This window comes from Pezoporus flaviventris, unplaced genomic scaffold (assembly GCF_033815535.1).
Source record: "Pezoporus flaviventris isolate CSIRO_AGI_PZ_B2104156 unplaced genomic scaffold, CSIRO_AGI_Pfla_v1 ptg000015l, whole genome shotgun sequence".
NCBI lineage: Eukaryota > Metazoa > Chordata > Aves > Psittaciformes > Psittacidae > Pezoporus > Pezoporus flaviventris.
Window position 1 is genome coordinate 43,999,624 of NW_026892563.1, and position 23,132 is coordinate 44,022,755.

Here is a 23,132-nt window from a genome sequence, read left to right on the forward strand (position 1 = left end):
ACTGTAGAAACAGGCTTTGCAGGGAAGAGGTTTACACATCTCCACCGGCAGAGACTTCAGAGGGAGAACAGGGAGAGCAAACACACGGTTGTCTGGAAGAGGGCAGGGAGCTCCCATCGCACTCACAGGAGAGAAATGGGAACCCTGAGTCCCTCTGTGAAAATGGAAATCTTTCATGTGATAAAAATAAAGCAGAAGCCAGGCCCAGTTATGCCCCAGCAATTTTAGCAAGAACAAATGAATTATCCCTGCTGGCTGATTCTGCCCTGCACTGTTCCTTCCGTCCATTATCATTGTCTTCACTGCTTTGACAGAGAAACCTGTCCTTCTACCTCTGTGTTATTAAACAGCTCCTGCATGACCTGAACAAGTGTCTGTTAAGGCGTCAGAGTGAGCTGTATGGTTTCTTCCTCATTTAATTTCATACAACATGTTGGCAGTCCTTAGTGTGCCATATAAAGGAGTAATGGATGGGTGAAATGAAGGGGCTTTCAACGGGAGCCTATACTACTCAGTTTTGCTGCTGCTGTAGTAACACTGATTTCTTGCTGCTTCTCCCTCCTATGAACAAGAAGCTCACAGTCCCCAAATCCCTGTATGGAGGGCACTGACAGACTCAAGGAGATGAAGAATTTATGGATGGGGTGTTGTAGTAATCAGACAAGTAATCAGTCATAGCCACAGAGCCGTTTCCAAAGGAGCATGTGAGTCCCCATTAAAAAATGTGCTTGTGCAGATGTTCTTAGGTACAGACTTGCTGCTCCCTGTATCCATTGGATTTTATCCTGTGTATCAAAACAACACTGCAAATTTGCTTTGAGAACGTGCCCCACAGTCCCACCAGCCATGCTGCTGACTCCCCATGGCAGCAAGTGCACGCTGCTCATCTTCCTTACTTGCTAAAAGTGGGTACCAATTTCTTTGCTTTGACATCTGCTTTACCCCGTGGTACAGGGCTCTGGGATACCTGAATCCAGGGACCCTCCCAGGGACCAGGCAGCCTCAATGATGCCTGCAGGTGGCCTGGTGTGCCCCATACTCGGCCAGCAGAGCCAGGAGCGAAACAGGGACCTGGTGCACCCGCAGCTCTGGTTTGACAGGAAAGAACAAGGGCACAGTCCCATATCCCTGCAGAGCTGGCTGAGATGTGGTACCTAAGCACTGAAGGGTGACATGAACTAGGTGCATGGAGAGCAAAGCTACTGGATGGCCATGCCCAACACTAATCTCATTATTTTTATTGCTGTGCATGCTCTGCTCATCTTTTAATTGACTCCCAAGAGAGGGGATAATGTAAAAGGGCAAATAAAAATAAGCCTGAGTGACAAGTGCTGTGAGAAAAATTACTGAAAACTATTTCTGTCAGTCCAAAGAGCTTATTATAGCAAGTGCTCATTGATTTCAGTGCAAGTTTTGCCTCAGGAAAAGTTGAGGAAAAAGCCATTAGCAATCTTGCAATCAGACTAACCAGCAAGGGCCACCTAGCAAATTAGCTCTCATATTCATACCAATGCTGTAACAAGTTAAAGGACCATGTGAAGAATGCCTACCAAGAGTTACTGGAATAAATTTACATGAAGATGAAAACATTACACATGTAGAAACAACATTTAATTTGTGTTGCTCGTTAGTAGCCTCGCACTATTGTTTTAACTGAAACCCATTAATGTTAAAGCATTCTTAGCTTTTTGTTAGCATCTCAATATAATGAGTCTCATTTTATGCCAACTTGATTTTTCCAAACGCAGCTGCCCATACTTGTGCTCCATTTGAAGCTTAATAGAGTAACTCCCAAACGTTTACACGTCTGATCTCCATCAAGGGCACGATGGTGTCCATTTTCACCTTTGAGGGGTTTCAGTGAGGATTTCATCCTCAGAGGAAAAACCCAGCAGTCCTATTCATCCCTAAAGAGCATTGCTTTCCTGCATGTGCATGTCTTGAGGAGTCTAATTCTTTCTTATTATGCTTTTCTTTTGCATTTGAGAACTTTCATTTCCTATGAATACACATACTAAATACTTTCTTTTAAAATCCATTTTGCCGCAGTGATGTAGAAAAATAGGAAGAGATTTTGAGATGCATCTTACCACAGCAGTCAAACACGTTAATTTGTTCCTTTCTTAATTGGGAAAAACGTGTATCCTACAACGTTCTTCTTCCTAGCTGGCAATAAGCACTGCTGCATTCAGCGTGGCCAGTCTGTTGTAAGAGTTCTGTGTGGAGGGGGTTGTGAGCATCAGGCTTTTTCCTGCTTTTCCTTAGATTGTTCTGGTTTAAACTCCCTTGGACGAGGATGCGTTTCTCCTTACTCAACTTTCCTGACAGTTTTACTCCCACTGACAAACTTGTTTCTCTTGTTTCTCAGTCTTTTTAACACTGCACAGAGGGCTGAGTGGGGAAGAGGAAGGGAAGGATCTATTTAAGGGGCCGCAGCAGTACAATTTACCCTTGCCTTGAAGTGTTTCAACTCTTCCTCTCTCTGCGTACACAGGTATGCATGTGTGTGTAAGAGAGAGATTTTTTATTTGCTCTTTACAAGCAGTTTTCCTGTTTGCCCATTGGAGATGAGCACAAATTGCCCTAAATACAACTGAGCTCATCTCAGTGATAATTCCGGTGAAAAAATGGTATTTTGAATAAACTAATCTGCGTGTCAGTGCAACCCATTTAGTCCTTACTGGCTGCACGTTATAACTGGGGTTAGTGGAAAGTTGTCAGGAAACAAAATCATTGCTAGCAGCTACAGCTTGCCCTACCGAGACATGCTGAGCCCAGCCTGCACATGCCACCCTGCCCCTTGCCACCCTCTGTCATCAGCTGAGTCAAGGGGGCCCATTGACATGCTTACCTGCAATGCTGGCCACCAAGAGCAAACAAAGGAGGGAGAAGAGGCACCTTTTTCCCATCCTCACCCGACGATGCTTTGGTAAACACGTAGCTCTCTTGCCCTGCTCCTTGCAGCGTCTCTGAAAAGGAAGTTGAAATGGTCTGCCCCGTGCAGACAGGCAGATGTGCAGCACAGTCATGCTCATCGTTTTAGTGTGACTTCAAAGCAGATGTGAAAGCCTCAATTTCCTGCCACAGCGATAGAATTAGCACATCTTGTGAAACCTTTATGTTGAAAACACTACCTGTACTCTAAGCCCATGTTGAAGACCTGTATTTTTTGTGCTTTGTCTTTTCAAATAAGCTCAGAGTGAGCAGTTTACTGGTTTGCAATCTCTCAAACACTTGTCTGGTGACTAAGGTTGAATATAGGGTAGGTAGTGTACAAAAAAGGGGACTTTCTTTGCCTGCTTCATTTCCTTCACTGTGTTAGTCCAAAATAGCTCAATTATGTTATTCTTACATTCTCTACGCGCAGGTTAAAATTATGCTGGGTTTAAAAACCCCGGCGTAACAACAAAACCAATGCCCCTACATTAAAACAGAATAAATTGAGAGTTTTCCAACTTCACCTTACTTATTCTTTCTGTTTGTTTTTTTTTTCCTCCAGAGAAGGACACCATTAATTATTTTGGGCAGGATGAAGAATTACAGCACCGCACAACACCATCACTTGGTGTGGTTAACCCCTGTTCCTACCCCATTCAGCTGGTAGCTTCGGTAATGGCAGCACCCTCAGGCATGGACTGGTTCCTGCCAGTCCTGTGACCTGTCTTTATTGCAGGACAACTGTAAATCCTTCCAAACTGTCCTTGAAGCACATCATGTTTCATGAACTAGGCATACACCTATCAGTTATGCATCTCATTGGAGGCAAGTGCTACGTAAATTGGACCTTGTGTTGTGGCTTTTCAGAAAGCCAATTACAGCCCATCCGTCAGGGCATAGAAAGCCTATGTCCTGGATCATGGAATCGTAGAATGGTTTGGCTTGCAAAAGACCTTAAAGCTCATCCAGTTCCAACCTCCCTGCCATGGGCAGGGACACCCTCCACAAGACCAGGTTGCTCAAAGCCCCAGCCAACCTCATAGTCCCTCAAAGAGGCACCTACATCCACTACCAGTGCCCTCCCTTGAGTCCACAGCTGTATGATGGGAGTCTTGACATGTTGTTTCTGAAACAACTTATAGGAGACCTCGGTGCTTTTGTTGGCCACTTTCTTCAATGATAATCCTCTCTGCACCTCAGACAAGGCCTATGGAAAGCGCCAGCTGCCACCTGCAAACTTGTTTCCAACCACTTTCCATTTCCTTCCCCTCTGCCTGCTTTCACTGACCATGGAGCTCTCCATAACTCCACCATGCAAGGCACAGAGCTCAAGGTAAAGAAGCAAAACCTCACTGGTCATGTCTTTATTTTATACACTACCACAACATCTATACCACTTCCTTAATTTGTCCATATGCAACCTCTTGTTAGTGTGTTTAAGCAGGCTAAGGTCTTCAGCTGGAACAGCTTATAGTGTTGGCCAGGCTATGGTCAGGCCTCCAGACATGTCTTTAGGGGATAAATGCTGCTGCATAGTGCTTTTCTGTTTGCATTGCTCCCCTTCCTGAGGAAATGTGCTAAAAGCAGTCATAGTACTGGATGCAGGGGTTACTGCTAAGGGAATTGTCTCCGAGGATGAAATCTCTGCTTGTCACTCAGAAGCCTGACAGAGAAAGATCTGCCTCAGAGGATCAAGAAGTCCTGAAGTTGAAGACGAACAGAATATTCAAGCCATTGTAATTGACAGTCACAGAAGGGAGTAAATGTTATTAAAGATGCATGCTCTGGTTTCCAGTTCAGAGCAGAGAACACAAAGAACCCAGGGTTTACCTGCAGATACTGGAGTCCAACAAAACTGGACTTCAGTTTAGAATTTGGGCTTTCATAAGGGAGTGCAGTTACCTTAGCTTCTCCTGCTGATCAGTTCATGTAAGCTTTGTACCACCAGAGAATGTATTTTGTGTAACATGTGGAAGAGAAAAAAGTCTCAGATGAGCCTTTTTATTGATCTGAAACATGTATCACCGTTCAACAAGACAGCCCAAGTGCCATGTGGCATATTCAATAGCCACAGAAATTCCTGAGCAGCTTGTTTGAGTTAGAAGATAGCTGTGTCTTGCCCTTAGAATTTGTTTCCCCCCTTAAAATAACATCCTAAAAATACACTGCTGCCACGTTGCATTGTGTTGGCTGAATGCAGCCACCCAGTGTAGTCGCTGTGCTTAGAGATGAAAGACAAGAGGGAAACCTCCCGGCTCAATGGGTTTTTATTCACTTCAGAAATGTGTTTTGCCCCAATTCCTACCTTAATCCCAGGATCTGAAACAGTCATTCACCCCTCTGCTGACATGAATGTGAATGAACAGCTAAGCCCTGCCTCTGAACACGACATCAAGAAACACTTTTGAGACACATCGCTTAAGTCTACTGGCAGGGATCCATCTCTTCCTAGGGAAGACACATGCCCAGGCACAGTGGACCTCATTGGCAGCTGGAGGGGGGACATATCTGTAATTGTCTTTTCCTTGATGGGGCAGCTGCAGGGATGTTTGTCTCAGAGGCGGGATGCAGGGCTTTTTCCATCATGGTACGTGTGCTGTTCCAGAGAGACCCAGAAACCATTGCAAAGCTAGGAGGTTTTAAAGGAAACGAGGCTACACCCGGACAAACAACATGTTGTCAGGGCATACGTGAAGCACAATGCTTGCTTTTGGCCTGGGCAAGCAGCTGGCCTGACTGGTCCTCCCCTTCATCCCAGGCGGTGGCAGCGCTGGCAGGTTCCGATGCGCTATGAGCATCACACATGTTGGGGCCCTCACAGTGCAGAGTGGGGCTCTGCCCAGTGCTTAAGGATGCCTCTGCTGCCTCATGAGATGTTTCTTTGAGCTCTATAAATGACTCTTTCCACGGCAATCACCCCTATTATGCATCATACTCACAAACCCCTCGACTGCGACTGCGATACAATTCTTCTGCCTCAATCACGGCGAGCTGCACCTAAGAAGCAGAGCTGCAGTCAGTCCCACAGAAGAAGAAATCCTCATCTCCAGAGACAAATTCAATTATTCACAAAGAGTGCCTGTTCAGAAATGCTAGCGTGCGAGCTCTTCCTGCCAGAGGCGAGGATGATTACCCTTGCAGGCTGCTGGCCTCTAAACACTGCTTAAAGAAAACGCTGCTCCCCAGTGAAAGAAAGATGGAGACTTTGAAGCAGGGAGTTCATGAAGGAGTGAGCTAACCTTTAGGGTTCGCTTGGTGCTTGGCACAGAAACTCCCACTTTGTCACTGCGGTTTGGTTTTGGACTTCTTTGGAAAGCATCCTAATAACACTGTAGCTGGCAGGCAACTTTGTCCATGGCACCCCATGGAGGGGTGGATGATGGGGTGGCAGGGAGTCAGCATGGCAAGGGGCAGCAGGATCCCCACTGGGCTTTTTCAGCAACCTCGTGCTTCCTCTGTTGCCCCTTCCCTCCCTTAGCTCTTGTGCCTCTCTCCTGCTTGCAGCACTGCCTCTTCTATGTGAAGGAGGAGGAAGAAGAGGGTTTCTCATTCTGCTTCTTCCTTCTCCTCCCTCGTGGTTGCACACACACATCCACAGGCTGTGTTTGACATAATGCAGCCCCATTTTCTGCCAGGGTGTTTAAGCAGCATGGCGGGGCGTACGTGCTTCCCTCTCAACAGCTCTTTAACCATCCGGAAGACATTTAAAGACCTGAATGGACTTTTTATCCCTCCTCTCTCACTGACAGCTCAAAGTAAGAAAGACAACCAAGAACAGCTCACTCCCAGCTGCCTCCCTGCCCCAGCCCTGCCTGCACTGGCACTGGGGCTGCTCCATCACCTTCGCACCCATGCTGCCGCTGCTCCCAGTGCCAACACTATAGCAAAATCCAAGATGACCCTTTCCACAAATGTTTGGTTTGCCGTTACATCCTACAGACATTCTGGGGCCAAATCCAACTGGATGATGGCTCTTTAATTATGCCTTTAGTTCATCCCACTGGTAAATAGTTGCTTTCTTCACTTTGTAAGCAGGAAACTTGTTTTGGAGTGACTTTACAGCACTCCAAGACAGCAAGTCAGAATGAATGGATAGGTAAGGACTACAGCTCTAAATCCTCTCTTCCTGCTGTCTGTGGGAAAAATCTCTTTGTGTCTGCCTCGTCTTTTAAAACCCTTTCAGTATAAGGAAACAGGATGCAGGAGGATCACAGGGAGTGATCTAGTGCTGAGTTCCTATGTGTGCGCATCTCTGTTTTCCCGTTTCCTTGATACAAGAAAGGGACTGCAAAAGCTGGCAGTGGTTTTTCTAATTAGAAGGTCTAACTTACGTTTACGTTTCAGAGGAAAAGAGTGTACATTTGGGGATAGATGGAAGAGAATCAGTTCCCTCACCTTCTCTGCCATTCCAGCCACACTCCCCTGTGGTCCTCTGCTCCCATTTAATGCCATATCTGATCGGTGCTGGTCCATCAGGGTAAGCTGTTGAGCATCACGTCATGCAAAGCTCAAAGTCATGGGAAAAGCAGAGTACACAAATAGCAACCAATGAACAAAACAAACACAAAGAATGTTGACCCAACAACCACACACCACCGAAAAAAAACACTGCATGAAAGCCAAACAAGTAAAATAAATAAGTAAAGACTCTATAGGGTTACTGCTTTCAAGATGAAATGGAAGGCACATGCGAGAGCAGCCTGCTTTCTTAGGTTGCCTTCTCTTTTCTAGCTCTAACACACACTGTGCTGTTTTGCACAGCATCGCCTAAAGGTTTTTCACTGGTACATCTCATCTTCCACTGCTAAGAAGATGTTCGTGAGCAGGTTAATAACTGTGCAACAAAATGTAATGGCACCCATTGTTTTAAAAGAGGCATGTGTTAGGAAAGGGTAACCCACTGCCAGCACTGGGAATCATCTGCTGATGCTAGGCTACCAGGTGGAGGTCTCCACTGAAGCCTCCCAGAAGGGCCATGTCCTACCCTGGTCTCTTCAGCAGGAGCTTCACAGACAGTGCTTGGAGCAGCTTTCATGAGTCATGCCAGCAAGAGAGAACAGCCGCCTGCCTGAGAAAGAGCATTTCATAAACACAGCTTATGGAGCCTTATCTTGAGATCTGCATGAAAGAAGGCTATCAAGACAAGCAACAGACCACTGTGTCAGAAACAAAAAGCTTAGGTTCACTTCCAGAGTGCTGTAAACCTAGATGGGTTTCACTGTGCAGAGTAGCTCTAATGGGTATCTTTGCCTGATTAGTTTAAAGTCTTCCCTGTTATTATGCAAATACCTTCCTGCAAACCCACAGCCGCCTGGTGAGAGCTCAGCATAGCAGACTGGTTAGAATCCACCACTGAAGAAATAAATCAAATAGGAAAGGCTAAGGGTGTGAAAGTTAACTTCAGATACAGCAGCAGTGACAATTGGAGGGCAGCAGCTGTCTTTTAATTATAAAATAATAAGACAATTTACAGCAATAAAAGGCCAAGTTACAGTGACATTGAGAGCCATAACTTGGATTTTGTTTTCTTGGACAGAATACTTTGAAAGCATCAGATGTTAATGGTTTGTTTGTTTCTAAACAGTATCTTTGTAGCCCTATAAATACCCTTCATGCTATCAGCATGTCAGAAGCAGCCACAGGAAAGCGAGGTATCTCTCCCATCACCATCCCATCCATCCATCATTTATCATTATTATCTATGTATCGATATTATTATATATATTCTATATATATTTTTATATATAACATATATATATTATTATATCATCTATAAATTGCCCCCTATGCCCTAATTCTATGTCTCTTTAGAAAAGTGATGAAGTATTGGAGAGGAGTAGCTGGAATATAAAATAGAGAATAGGAAACTTCTGGGATATTTTTGCATAATGGTATTTTCCAGGCCATAAGGAGAGTAACATTAACTACTTCAGATATGATTCCTTTCGGTTCACTTTCTGCTCAAAGGCATAATGTGAACCTGCCCTAAGGAGCCTGCAAGGCCTTGTTCGTGCACCAACGTGCGCTGAATACCTATCTCCTTCCAGAGCACTCTTAGCCAAGCAGCTGAAGAAAACGATGGAGAATTAAGGTAGTCTTGAACATATAACACCTCTTTCAGCATTCAATACGAGCTCCTAAATTTTTAACCACCACTAAAATTAATATTTCTAGCTTTTAGTTGGTTTGTAAGGGTCACCATCCATGTAAAATAATGTTCAGTTTCTAGCTGAGACTGTTGCCTCCTGAAGCAATACTAGGAAGGGCATGCACTGCTTCTTGCTTCAGTGAAGCAGTGCACCTGTACTAGTGCAGATTTAAAAGAGTCACTGATCACACATTCATTGTCCAAAGCAGAGGATGGACAATCATAGAATAGTTAGGGTTGGAAAGGACCTTAAGATCACCCAGTTCCAACCCCCCTGCCATGGGCAGGGACACCTCACACTAAACCATGGCACCCAAGGCTCTGTCCAACCTGGCCTTGAACACTGCCAGGGATGGAGCATTCACAGCTTCCCTGGGCAACCCATTCCAGTGCCTCACCACCCTCACAGGAAAGAACTTCTTCCTTATATCCAATCTAAACTTCCCCTGTTTAAGTTTGAACCCGTTACCCCTTGTCCTGTCACTACAGTCCCTAATGAAGAGTCCCTCCGCAGCATCCCTATAGCCCCCCTTCAGATACTGGAAGCTGCTATGAGGTCTCCATGCAGCCTTCTCTTCTCCAGGCTGAACAGCCCCAACTTTCTCAGCCTGCCTTCGTGATGACCTCATGAAAATCACCCCCCAGTGTCACTTGGGCTGGAGCTCTGGTTGCAAACCAAGAGTAAGCTGGTAGTCACCTCCGTTAGCCCTCCTCCCAATCTGACCCCTTATCCTCAATACTCCTTCCATCTGGTCCCTGATGTGTGACATACCTGCTCTCAGGAGCCCACTTGTGACCTACTGACACACGGGCACCACTTGGCTGAACACCGCTCCTCCTCCTGCCTGAAATAAGGTTATGCTTTAACTTCTCCACAGCTGATTAAGCTTAGCGATGCTGCTAATGGCAACGAAATCATTAGAGACCTCTATCAGAGCAGTTAACTTCTATTTTGCATGATTGCCTCTGCTTTTGAAATGAATACGCAGCGGTTCAGTGGGTTTAAGTGCCTAACCAGAGCACTGGCCAAGTCAATGGGTGGCACCTGGGCTCTTCCAGACTGTGTGTCCCCAAAAGAGCGCTGCTATGTAGACAAGGAAAACCGCCTGTGTTCCCCAGGTCTTGTTTCCCAAAAAGAAGAAGCCACCTTCTGCCCCTTGGAAAATCAATGATTCAGTAAATTAATTTCAGTCTGTTGCCATAATTGGATTTAAAAGAGAAAAATGAAGAAGCATCTTGCAAGACTTTCCTTAGAGTCAGTAAACTGGAGAACTGCACTTGTGACTGAGCACAAATCAAATGCTTCTAATGGTATTTGACATTTTAATTGCAAACGAGGAAAAATGCCTCATTACAGAACTGAACCAAGTTGGCTTGCTGCGAATCAGACTCTCCAGAGGACACTTCCCTCCCCTACCCCCTGCTCAGCTGCACAGCAGCCGAAGCAGCAAACATCATGCAAACTAAGGCAGCCACAGCCGTTACCAATCATTCTTCCTCTCCCTTTCAAATTGCACTGACTCACGTGGTGTGTTTCTCTAACAGATGCTACAGTCCAGCAAAGAGCTTGTCAAGAAGGAAAAGAAAGCCCAGCAGAGTTGCATGAAAAAACAGATTCAGAAGTGCCATAGATCTGTTCGCAAGAAGCTGGATCAAAATGATTTCAGGCTCATTGCAGTGATTTACCTGAATACACCGGAGACGTATTTGGCTTGCGGTGCTTGAGCCAAGGCTTGGCCGTGGTCTTTCAGGATGCAAGAGAAAGTATTAGGCCTGGTGATGAGTGTAGCTGACCAGCTGCTCAAAGTGCAGGTACAATTTTAGAAGCCTGATTTAATATCTTGTTCTACCAGCAATGCTCGTGGCTAAATGGGAAACAAAACTAATCTATCCTTATTAGATTTGGGCTGTAATCTCATAGCACCCTCAGATATTGGACTTCCCTGGCAAGCTTCCTGCTTTGCACTGGCTCTGTTTCCCAGGAAGCTGAAGAGCACAAGGTGGATAATGAAAGAAATGTAAGTTCAAAGAAAACTCACATATAGTTCAATGGTTTGAACGGTGGAAATGCTTAACAACCCTTATATGAAACAAAAAGGGAAAGAAGCAGCCTATGGATGTGGCTCATTCACAGAGAAGAAATGTCTCACTATACTAACATGGATTTTGCCCACCTGAAAACACTGGGTGCATTAAACGTATTCCTTGGAATACTAGGAGGATTGACTACTTTTCCTGCACGTGCTCAGCTTCAAGGGATTGGCACCTACATCATACACTTGCTGCCCACAGGAAAGAACTAGGATTTTCTCAGGGAAGTAATCTACTGTTCAAGATATTGAACAGAGCAAGTATATCAGCTATCTTATGCATAGAATTATTATCTATAAAAATATTAACCAAAAAGGAGGTTAGGTGCAGTTAGTCTGGCTTTAGCACAGAATGAAGAATTAGATCTCCTGACGGGCTCTCCAGCATCCTTTCATGCATTTTTTAGCAGTCTTTTGCTATGGTTGACCTTTTCTTCTCTCACCAGAACCATGTTGTGCTACCCCTGGGCTTGCTCATCCTGCAGTAGATCAAGAAGTTGGGAAGTTCCTCTGGACAGGAGAGCATTAACCTCGGTAAGACCTCACCTGCCACCTCCCAAAGGCTGCGTGAAAACCTGAGAAGCTTCCTGGTTTGGTTTGTTATTCAAACCCCTCCCACCGGTCCCCAGGAAACAAACATCACCCATCGCCTATACAAAAAGACCCAAGTTCCCATGTTAACAACAACAGCTTTCTCATAGGGCCTGAAGCATACCTAAAAGCTTGAAATTTACTGGTTCCCATTTCCTAGGAAGCAGGATTTAACAACCAACGTTTAACCACCATGAGGAAGCCTATATTATTTTTCCCCTGGTCCCCCATGCTGCGTACTTTCTCTTTGGGAAACCTGCCAAAGTCTGTCTCAGGAGGTTGCTATTTTCCTCCAAGAACCAAAATCAATCCATCAATCCGTGGCTTGGCAGCCCCAGAACAGAAGATTAGGACTCTCGAGGCAGATTATAAACACAATCCCCTCAATTAACTTCTCTAGGATGAGCTAGAGGCGGTTAGATCCTTGTTAAGTCAATTATTAACACAGATGGTCAATGTGCATATTTCTTATGACAAATCACATTAATTTCATGTGCAAAGCAGTACACCCAGAGAAAGGCTAAGGAGCAAAGCTGCTGCCCTGCCTGCCAGGCTACTGGGGACAAGGTGCATGGAGCACGTTTGGCTGCTGCCACGTGCATGCAGCCATCACCTCCTGCTAGGACTTTTCCCAACCCCTTTGGTTTTCAAGCATTTGAGACCCTGCCAGTCTTTCCTGAGATACATTATAGAGATGGAGAGGGCTCTGAATTATGCAGCTGATGATGTGTTTTGTTAGGGTGTTTTTAAGCTACTAGTTTGCACACCCAGGTTAGTGCTCTTGCTTTGGGGCAGGGAGACAGGCTGGGTAGGGCAGCCCAGCATTGCCTGTCACAAAGTCTCCTGTGATTCTCAAGTGGGAAAGCTCAGCAGTCACCCATGGCCCCTACTCTTTGCATGAAGACTCAATTGAAGGAAACATCTTATACCTGTACACTTTAGTACACAGCTATGTAACTCTTAAGTGGCCTGGATGAGCTTGCTAGCCCACAGGCATAATTGCAGGTGGAAAGCAGGCACCAAAAAGTTGTGCTGCAATAGCCCTTATTTTGCTGCCGGTATTATCATCATCCCCAGAAAACCCTTCTGTAATATGCCATTGCATTTTTTACAACTGATGTTCATCTGCCTTCTTCCGGGCTTTTCCACGATTTAGCCTTAAAATGGTATCAGCTAAAATTAATCTTACTGCAGAAACCGGTTACTTGTCGAAAGGACAGAATCTCAGTATGCAAGTCACACTTTCCGGGTCTCAGACCCTGCACGTAAGGATCAGTTTTCCCTGCTGATCAGCGTCATGCCTGTGAGGCAGCTTCTTCATCTGACTTATGGGATCAGCCTCTCTATTTGAAAAATGAAGGCATTCACGTCTCTGCCAAAGGCGGGGAGGGAAGAAAAACTCTTAGCACTGAGCACAGATTGAATTCCCCTTCAGGAGTTCAAAGGAAAGAAGTTAAACTGTGACCCAGAAAAACTGAAATGAGTTTTAAAATGTCCTGTTCTATGACACAGCACTATACCCGTGCTCCTCAGCCGGCAATAATTCATTAAGACTCCTTCCTGCCTGGACAACACGTAAAGGTGGCTAAATGAGCAACAGCACTGGCAGGCAGTACCTTGCACTATCCTGTTGGGTAATGAAAACAGTGCCAGGCAAGCATCTGATTCAACCTTTTGTCAGGCTTCTGCAGCGCTTCAAGTCGCACAAGACCCTGGTAGTGCTGCTGACCTCCAGAAAAAACCCAAATTGCTCCCCTGTGAAAGGCTAGCAGATGGACTGGCTCCAGTGGCTGGTATACTTGGCACAGCCTGATGGGAGCAACCCACTGAGGAGAGGGGAGGGCTGGCAAGCAGCTGGAGACACCCCGATGCTCTCAGCAAGGAAGATGCTCTCAGCAAGACTCACCCGTGAAATATGTGACCGGGTAGGAGTGGTGACAGCTTAAGGCCAAAACTGATTCTTGCGTTCATCCATCTGGATAAATATTTGTTGCTCTTATGCGTGCTCACCAGTGGGAATACACGGTAAAACCAGTTCTAATTTGCAGCGCCTTCAAATGCATTCTAGTCAGGCTCCCTTCTCCGGGGGATAAATGACACTTATAAAGCCTCAATCTTTGTCAAACTTCAGGTATTACTGCAGGTGAAAAATCAGAGTGTTTGTACTTTAGCAGCCTCTTAGGTGCCTGTTGCTATTTGAAGGAGATTCAGGTGTATACCTGCAACCTCAAGTCGAGCTCATCTTCCCAGTGAATATGTAACTGGTACGGGTTGACAGTGGGAAAAGGGAATAACGTTTTTTGTGAAAGGTAATCTATCCTATCTCATTAATCTTTTCCACCCTGGTTTTGTGTTAGCACCCTTGTGATCTGCTCAACACCCCAGCTTTACAGGGTTCAGCATCTGATGTGTATGACCGGGGTTCTTTACCCTGTTGACTGCTAACAGTGGTAACATTTTTCTTCTTACACTGTTTAATTCTGCTCTCTTCATATAGGCTAAGGAAGCACCAGCCAGACCAGAAAAGCAGGAAGCCTAATTACTGGAGCTGTGCAACTAAAATGATGGAGTTTCTTAAAGGCTACAACTGAGATAAGAAACTGCCTAATAAACAAACAAGCAGGATGCCTGTAGTCCATCAGAGGAGAAATCAAAGCCTGGATAAGACACTTGGGGTACTTTAAGACAAGGCTGTGCAGACTTGGAGAAGTCCAATTACAGCATCTCAATTTATATGGAATAAATTGAAGACAGAGCTGATGGTGAGCAGACCCAGAATGAAAGCTGAGCACTTGGCAGAAGGAACTGGTTGACAGTGAAATGCACAGTTCCCTCTGTAAAGAACTTATTTAATTTATATAAAAGAAGAGCCCAAATCCAGCCTTTATGCAAGCATTTTTATGGTGCTGGACCCTACCAGGTGCAGTGCTGTGTTTGCTGCTTTTCAGCCATTCTATTGCATCAGGAAAGTTGGAGATGTCAAATCAGCCCCATACTTAAAGAGAGCTGAGTAAATTAGGATTCCCAGCATAGGAGGGGCATAGGAGGAGGCAGAAGGGACGAGGACAGCCTGCTGAGCACTAGTTAGGACTAGCTGGTGATTTCAAGCAGCCTCCCACCTCCGTGCTGGTAGTGACTGGTAGGAGAGGCAGCTCATGGAGAGAAAGCAGCAGCCGTGGCTGCTTGTCAGCGCTTAGAAAGCCCGACACAGCTTTCTGACAAACAGGGTTTGAAGCGTTCACCATTAAAGAGACAGTGCAGTTGTGAAGGTTTTATCCATGGTGAATTCTGCTGCTGCCTTTCAAAAATGGCAGACAAGGGACCCCCAGATTTTTTTCCTAATACCAAAAGTAATCGTGGAAAATGGAGCTTTTATGAAGTTTGAGGTTTTGTTTTGGGTTGGGTTTTGGTTTTTGGATACACGCCTTTTATCACAAGAGCTGAAGAACCAGCATGGCACACAGCAAGCTCCTGGATGCTTAAGACAAAGACAGGGGGAACATGACCCCGTTCATTGTGCCCTATGAAGGGCCAGCTTCCATCCCAGCCCTCAGCATTCATACAGTTGCTCCCCAGCCTTATCAGGTTTGTGACTACCCTGGAGCTCTTCCCTCTAGCTAAGGTACAATGGCTGCTGCCTGTCACATTATGTTACCACACTGCAGACCTCCAGCTACTCAAAGAAATAAACTCTTTGGAGGTGCCCGAGAGCTCCTGAGGCCAGGCTCAGCTGAACTCCCATCCCTCTGCTTGCCCCTCAGCCAAGGCAGCTATGCTACAGGTACCCCTCCACTCCTCCTCTTTGTAATCACTGCCTCAATGAGATGCTAATGAGTAAGACAAGCATTTCTGAGGGTTAAACGGTTTTGCAGCTGGTGATGCCATTCCTCCACAATTAAAAGCAAAGGTCTCAGAGGTACTTAAATCCTTGTTTGCTGCCAAGACAACTGCACTTCTTGGAACGAGGGGCCTCAATCTTTCAATAGAACTCACATATCTGTGCTTCCAGAGACATAGCAATTGGGATGCTCGGGGTGAAATAATGTAAAACAAAAGATCTCCCCTAAATCAGACGTGTTTTCCTTCAGGAAAGGTACAGTCATTAATAACAGCAACACTGCAATACATGATAATTAGAATTTTAGGAAAGGCTTTCATGGGAAGAAACACAAGGCTGTGCCGCAGCCCAGGCCATTAACATTCAAGGCTTTACCTTTAAAACATAGGCTTGGCTTAGAGATATTTCACCTGACTGTAGCTTGTCCCAGCACCTTGGCAGGGCCATCAGCTGGCCATTCTCATGTCTTTGTTCATACTTGGTGACATCCTCTGAGCTCAGTTTCATTTCTCCAGTTAATTGCTTTGGGCTCTCCTTGTCCCATACTGGTTTGAAAGCCAGAAAGTATCTCACTGCTGGTTACCTTAGAGCAACCTTCTACTGTTCTCAAAGCTCTCCATCCTTCATCCTTGGTGCTTGCTATTATCTATTCCTAGAAATTGGATTTTTAATTATTATTTTAGGTTCTTTACAAAGGTGGTTTTGCTCTTCTGTTCCTCCAAGCTAAGACCTTTTTAGTATGGGAAGCTTGTTTGCAGGTTCAGTCTTTGCAGAGCTCTTACAGAAAAATCAGCTTAGCTAAACTTAGACTCAGTTCTGTCTACGCCCATCTCAGGGAGAGCAGATGCTATTGAATGAAATGAATTGACATGGATTATTTTATGCCCATTTTTTCTGTTTTCAATCATTATTCCCAACTCAAAATCTACAGCAGATGAATCTAACAAACCCTCCATCCTCACAGTACTTTGCAGAGAATTATCTCCAGACTCACAGCTCAGCAGCCAACAGAGCAGGTAACCCCATCAGTGCCCGCTGCCCTAGTCAATAAAGTGTGTCAAAGGGAATAGAGAAAGCTTGAACCAAGCACTGGCTCCCATCCTACTGAATCCCATCAGCACCCTCTCATCGACCCTGCTTGGCAGTAGGAAGGACTACACATTAGAATCCAAAACAGTACGAAATCCCAGGTTGCCTTTAAAGCTGGGGCATTTCCCCAGCCCAGCCAGCAGTACTGCAATGGGGTTGGTTCTATGGATGGGGCAGCAATGATGAGGTAGGAGCAGGGGCACTCTGAGGCCCCACGGTCACTAGGGGAGGCATGGCTGTAGAAGCAGGCTGCTGGAACCACAAGGTGGGGAGATGGAGTAAAACAGACAAAAACCCAAACCACACAGAAATAACCTCTTTGAAGCCACAGCCACAGGGTTTTAGCACTGCCAGACTTCGGGGCTTTGTCCAGAAGAGGTGTCTTTGACCTCTAGCAGAAGATTTTCCCCCTTCCCAGTTTATTTAGTTATTGGGAGGCTCCATCTCTGAGCCCATCAGGTAATTGTTTTCTTCCTCCCTGTCCTTTAACAGTCACCTCTGCTGGTTCAATAGACCTAGTGACAACGCATTTTCAAAGAGGTTTAAAATTCAGGTTGACTCAATTTATCCCTAGGCAATTTACACATAAACTGCCAAGGTAAGGGCATCAGACTATCCAGGTATCACTGGAGCTAAGAAACAAAGCTGCCTTGAGTATGCAGGAGCAAGCTCCTCGTTGCTCATGAGTTGGTTTTAGTCCAACAATTCACCTTAAAGCCGACATAGAGAGGAATATCACCCAGTCACTGCCTTCTAATGCATTTTGCAATGTACTTGATCTTCATAGCAGAATATTACAATTTCCAGTACCAAAAGATAATAGGCAAAACACAAGGGTTTCCATGGGATATTGGTGTATTTTGTCTTTTATATTTGCTCTGTGCTTTCCTTTGGTGGTAAAATACACTTACATGTCATTACCATAAATTCAATTGTTTGCAAATTCTCTCTCAATTTTCCATCCTCTGGCAATAAACCTGCATTTAGAAAGGGCTGTCTTTAGCAATTGCTTGCCATCCTTTCATTGATGGATTCTCTGAATATCTCATTGCACTTTCATTCGATTATCCATTTAATGGGTTTTCATTTCCTCCAACAGAGACAGACCAAGGGATGTCTTACCACAATAGCTGCCACTTCCACTCTCCACTTAGGGGTAGGCTGGAGGGTGGAGGGGGAAGAGTGGGGATTCCTTCCTATTTTTTCCATGAATTAGTTTTTAAAATTAACTCTACTTTTATATACAAAATCTCTGGCGTCTTCAAGAGTCTTCCTTATTTCACCTCCCTATGATAAAGGGATATAGCATTGAAAGTGACATTTAAAATTCTGCTAATATAAGTGTTGTCAGTTTAAAACATTTGATTTATATCACAAAGAACTCAAACAGAATAATTTACTATGACAATTATTTCAACCAGATTTAGTTTACTAAATTGACCCAATGACATTGCTATTACTGGTAAAATCAGGTGATAGATACCTAGTAAATTATCATTATTCACGGTTTATTTCAATATCCCTCATTTCATCTGGTTCCCAAATAGGATGTGCCTCAATTAGGAAGGAGCAACCATTTCTTAGAAACATGATGGTCTATAGATCTACATGAGATCTGCAAGGAAAGGGAATGTGTTTCACAAAACCAGTTGTAAAGAACATTGTTGGGCACACGAGACTTCTGGCATGGAGTAAAAAAGCTATGAATAGTTTTAATTATGATATGCAAAACTTCTAAAAAATAGTTATTTCATAGATTTTCTTAAAACAAATTATTCTGCTGTTTAATAAACATCATCTAGTCACAATTTCTAAAGCAGTGGCATTCAGTCCCTCTCTGGTTTCAACAAAACCCCACATTCTGACAGAATCATTTCCCTTCCTTAAGCCATTTAATGCCCACCTCCCCGAACATCAAGGTCAGCCCTTTCACGTCAGCAAAGACATCTTACCACTGTTTTGATGGTCTTGCATGGAGATGGCATTGCAACATCTAGAGAAAATGCATATAGCGGGATGTGTATTTCATCTGGAGGCTCCACTCACCCAGAGTACTCCTTGAACTGCTGTGTAATGAACAGTAACATAGGAGTTATTCAAGGCATCTTCAGGATAAACCTGCCTTATTAAATGCAGTTTGAAGAAGCTATTTTCTGCCCTAATGAGGTGCTGTAAACAGACATTAGCTCCCAGGCTCCCAGACAGCTGAGATTTCCATCCAGGTCCGTGGGAAGCTCAGACACAGAGAGCAGTGCCACCAGCCTCTGAGGGAGTTATTCAATGCAGCCAGACACTGGGAGGTTTACACCACAGAGGGTATATAGAGAAGTGAGTCCTGGCTGCTAGAACATTGGCCAAAAAGTTTAGTTCAGCACACAAAATGCTGTCTACTTAAAGATCAAGTAGAAACAGGTATGAATTAAATCTGGTACTCTGAAGTACAGTGAAATACCTTACATTCAAAATGAAGAATTAAAGAAAACAGGCAATTAAATCTCATCTTAAAGCGAAATGAGCACCATTTCAATTCAGTAACATTTCAATTTGGGGTATTTACATGGCCAAAACTATAAGCAGTCATCAAAATAAAATCTCCCTCTACTGCAGCTATTTGCCTGTGTTGTTTCTTTTTGTCACTGAATCATGAACCTAAGACACAGGCTAAATGTCTTCTTCAAAAGTTATCCAGCTGAAGGCTGAATAATTCTCTGTAGCGTTGTGGCTGAAAGAAGAAGAGAAAGTAAAAACCAACCAACCTCCAGAAGCACTTACATGACAAGGAGAATGAAAACAACACGACTGGAAAGCAAACAAACAAGGAGACCACCCTTTCTTCCATTTCATGAGTTTCAGTGGGGCTGTGTACAGGGGACAGCATCCTCAGGGCCCCAGGAGCTGCTGCATGTGTTTAGCCGAGGGACAAGCCTGGCACCACTTGCTCTGCGTAGTTAGAGATGAACTGAAACCACTGGTAAAAAAAGGCAAATCTGATCTTACAAGCAAATGGCAGGTTGATAGCACAACTTGATGGGGCTGGTTCAAAGTCAACTGCTCATCCTCTGTGGACCAAGCTGGGCTTTATTAACAGGCATGAGCATTTTTCAGTTGCTTAGAAGATAAGTTCATTTACAGGACAATCCTGCAGGACACAGCTTGCCTCATCCCTCCTTAGCCTCAAACGGCACAAACTGACTGCCTGAACCCTGAGAAACTGCATAATCCTTCAAAGAGTGAGACTGGGCTCCAGTGGGATCAGAAGTTTCTGTTTGAGCACAAAGAAATCATTTTATTTTCCTTTCAGTGTGTCTGCAACTGAGAAAATCATCATCTTGTCATGAATTTACAGATCATTTCATTCGCACAACAAAAGAGAAAACCCCGGGATGCGTGATCTCTTTGTTTGAACTCAATCATTTATTCTGCTCAGTACCATTCCAGGCTGAAATTAAGTATTTTCCTCTCCTTCACCTAAATAAAGTGAGATCCAACACATTATGCAGTTCTAATCTATTTTAGCCAGCTACATTTTTATGCTGATAAGGGAAAATTAATTTAACCATATATGCACAGGAATATCATCACACTGAGCATAGAAGATGAAATCTTACAAGGCATTTGGCTTGTGAATGTAGCTTCCAGGAGGACTTTCATTTCCAATTGCATTTTCCCCACAATAGATTCTTAATTTGCCTTGTTCTATATGGCTTCCAGTTATCATTTTGTATGGCAATAAAAACCAGTGAAGCAGCAAGAGCTTACAGGCCTGTGCCTGGGTTTGATTTATATAATGGATGGCACAATATCGTTGGTCTGCATAATTGAAATTCATTCAGCTCCCAGTGTCTATAATATGGTTGTAAAGCACATTAAGTATTTATTGATAAACAATCATTTTATTTGCAATAGTGCTGGAAAAAATTAAAGTGTTGCCTTCATTTTCTTATTCCATGTATGCCTTAGATGTACAGAACTTGTAGAGCTACGTAAAACCTGTTTATTCCTACTACCTTCTGCTTCAAAGCCTTAAAGTATACTGATAGCTCCTCACAAAGCACAATTGGTTAAAAAAACAGGCTGTGGCAAAAAGTCAGGATTTTAAGACTTGAAGCAACACTCATCTATATGTAAAAACATGAGTAATGAGTAGACTCAGCAGCTGACCCGAATGCATCTCAGGTACTCCGTGTTCTCCCGCAGCAGGAAAGCTGCAGCTCCAACCACTTTCCTGAAGTCCAATTTTCTCCTAATCAGGGGAAAACCAATGAAAATGTCATTTTCTGAGGCATCTCCTGTAAAGATTTCTCTTTTTTTTTTTAATAACATTTGGTTAAAGAAAACAGTGGAGCCTCAAAATATTTGTAACTGCCTCTTGTACAAATGTAATCGGGTGTCTTAATCCCACTGTCAGGAAAAATTGCTTGCAGCCTTGTTTTTATTTCCCCTCTTTTTTAGAAGTGCTATATGCTCTATTTGTACCTCTGAAAGCATGATTTTCCAGTCCTGTTTTCTCCTTTATTTTCCTCTTTTCTTCGTGGTGCAATTAAACAAAGCCGTGTTTTCCATAAAAGCTGCATTGATTCTGGTGAGGGTCATTAGATTGACAGCTTCGGAGTAAAGAAGCTTTCATTCACCTGCAAGGAAGCAGGAGAAAAGCAATAACATACCTCCATCCCCACCCCGAATGAACCGCTTCTGAAGACTGGGCAGAGTAAATACAATCTCAAGGGCTTGCTCCAGTTCATGACACCTCTCTAGGAGTGCTTGCAAAGATCAATAGCATTTCCTGTACAACGAGAACTCAATAACGTGTCCCTTTCCATAAGGGATGCGCCTGTCTCCAAACCCCTTATTTCACACTGGCCAGATCTGAGGCACTGAAAGGCCATTGCTTTAATTTACTCCTGGATTGTACAGAGTGCGTTTTCAAGTCCTCTTTTCAAAAAGATGGCATTTTACTGCACCAGAACCTGGATTTACCGCATGAAGGTTTCAGTAGGTTTCACTCCATGGTGCAAAAGCCAACTGGTTTAATGCATTTTGTTCCATTGTTTCAAATGCAGCTCTTTTTGGGCATGTCTCAGGCCAGTATTTAGACTCGGCAATCTCCTCTGCTGTGTCCTCACCTTGGGATCTGCAGCCACAGCTTCCAACGTATTCTGCTCCTTGATAAATGACAAAAATGGGTGTTTCTAGACAACTTTGGTACCTAGAAACAGTACAGAAACATGCTGCAAGAGTAGGGTGAGGAAAGTCATGTTGTTCACTGCCTAGCCACATTTCTTGGGGGAAAGAGAGGTGGTGGTGAAGGGAGAGGAGACTTTCCTCTCCATAGCAACTAAACTCACTTTTCAAAAGCATTGTTTGAAGCCTTGAACTAAAGCTCATGCCTTTACAGCAGACTGCAGCAATAGAGGCAGCATCTCTCTTTTTGTGCTTCTTGGGGACGAAAAAGAAGAGAACCCCCCAGTTCTTTAAGATTTCCTCTTCATCACAAAAAACCAAGATAATGGCTGTTATCCTGATATTTATCTCTAAACATGTTCCACCTGTGAATGTGAAGCAGGTGCCTTTATGAGTTGTTGCAGCCTGGTATCTCTTGACATCTTCTGACCAAACCTCCTCTCCTTCTAGCAATCTAGAGGACTGATTTATAAGTGTTCAAAAGCCATTCCTGGTACACACAGAATCATTGGGAGCACACAGTGCTATTTCAAATGGACCTTGCTATTTTTTCCTCTTTTAAATGTAGCTGGCTATTGGAGTTATGGCCCCCTATGAGGCAGTTTCAGCTGCTACGCTCACAAGTGTACACAGACTATGCTACTTGCTCATTTACCTTTGAATTCTTGCCGTTGCACATGAGATTTAGGAGGCATATGGGGGACTGATTGATGCAGCAGAGTACCACACCACTGTTTTCAGGTACCAGGTCCCTCTCGTGAGGTTTCACTTTGGATTTTTTTTGTGTATTTAACTTCAGGAAGCTGACCCCAAGGCCTCCCCTCCATGCCAGAAGTGATGCTCTGAGGACAAGGAAAGCCTTCAGGCACCCTGGATGCAAAGAGCAGGAAGTCCCAAGACAAGAAAACATCAAGAATAAGTTGATCTGAAAGCAGCCCTGGTGAGGGGCTGCCCCACATCCCATAGTCACAGCGTTCCCAACAGCTGGAGCTGCAGAGATGGTACAATGAGGAAACCAAAAATATATCAGAGAGCAGTTTTTCAGGGATCTAGCTGTGTCCTGGTGGCTCATCTCACAGTGACAAGGTATCATCAGCACAAGTGAGGGGCTATTTGTTCTGCCAGCACCGGAGTCATGCTCCAGTTGGATTTGGTCTATGAGGTGTGCAACTGAGGCTGGGGCAGCCCATTTGTTTGCTAGCTAATGAAGTCTGGAAAACAGTGATTCCCTGTTCACTCACATCACCCACAAATGGGG

General features: G+C 44.3%; 1 protein-coding gene across 5 annotated transcripts in view; it reads right to left on the reverse strand.

Moving 5' to 3' along the window:
- Window positions 1–23,132, reverse strand: part of CD96 (CD96 molecule) — a 62,936-nt gene that overhangs the window by 25,819 nt on the left and 13,985 nt on the right. For 3 of the 5 annotated variants that reach the window (XM_061454368.1, XM_061454370.1, XM_061454367.1), the window contains exons 1-2: window positions 7,333–7,448; window positions 2,852–2,969 (exon numbers count right to left, since the gene is read on the reverse strand). In XM_061454368.1, the coding sequence (XP_061310352.1) occupies window positions 2,852–2,969; window positions 7,333–7,410 (196 nt within the window). In that variant the 5' untranslated portion in view covers window positions 7,411–7,448. Of the gene's footprint in view, window positions 1–2,851; window positions 2,970–4,767; window positions 4,973–7,332; window positions 7,449–23,132 lie in introns of those variants that run through there. The other 2 variants (XM_061454371.1, XM_061454369.1) reach the window with 2 other exon arrangements.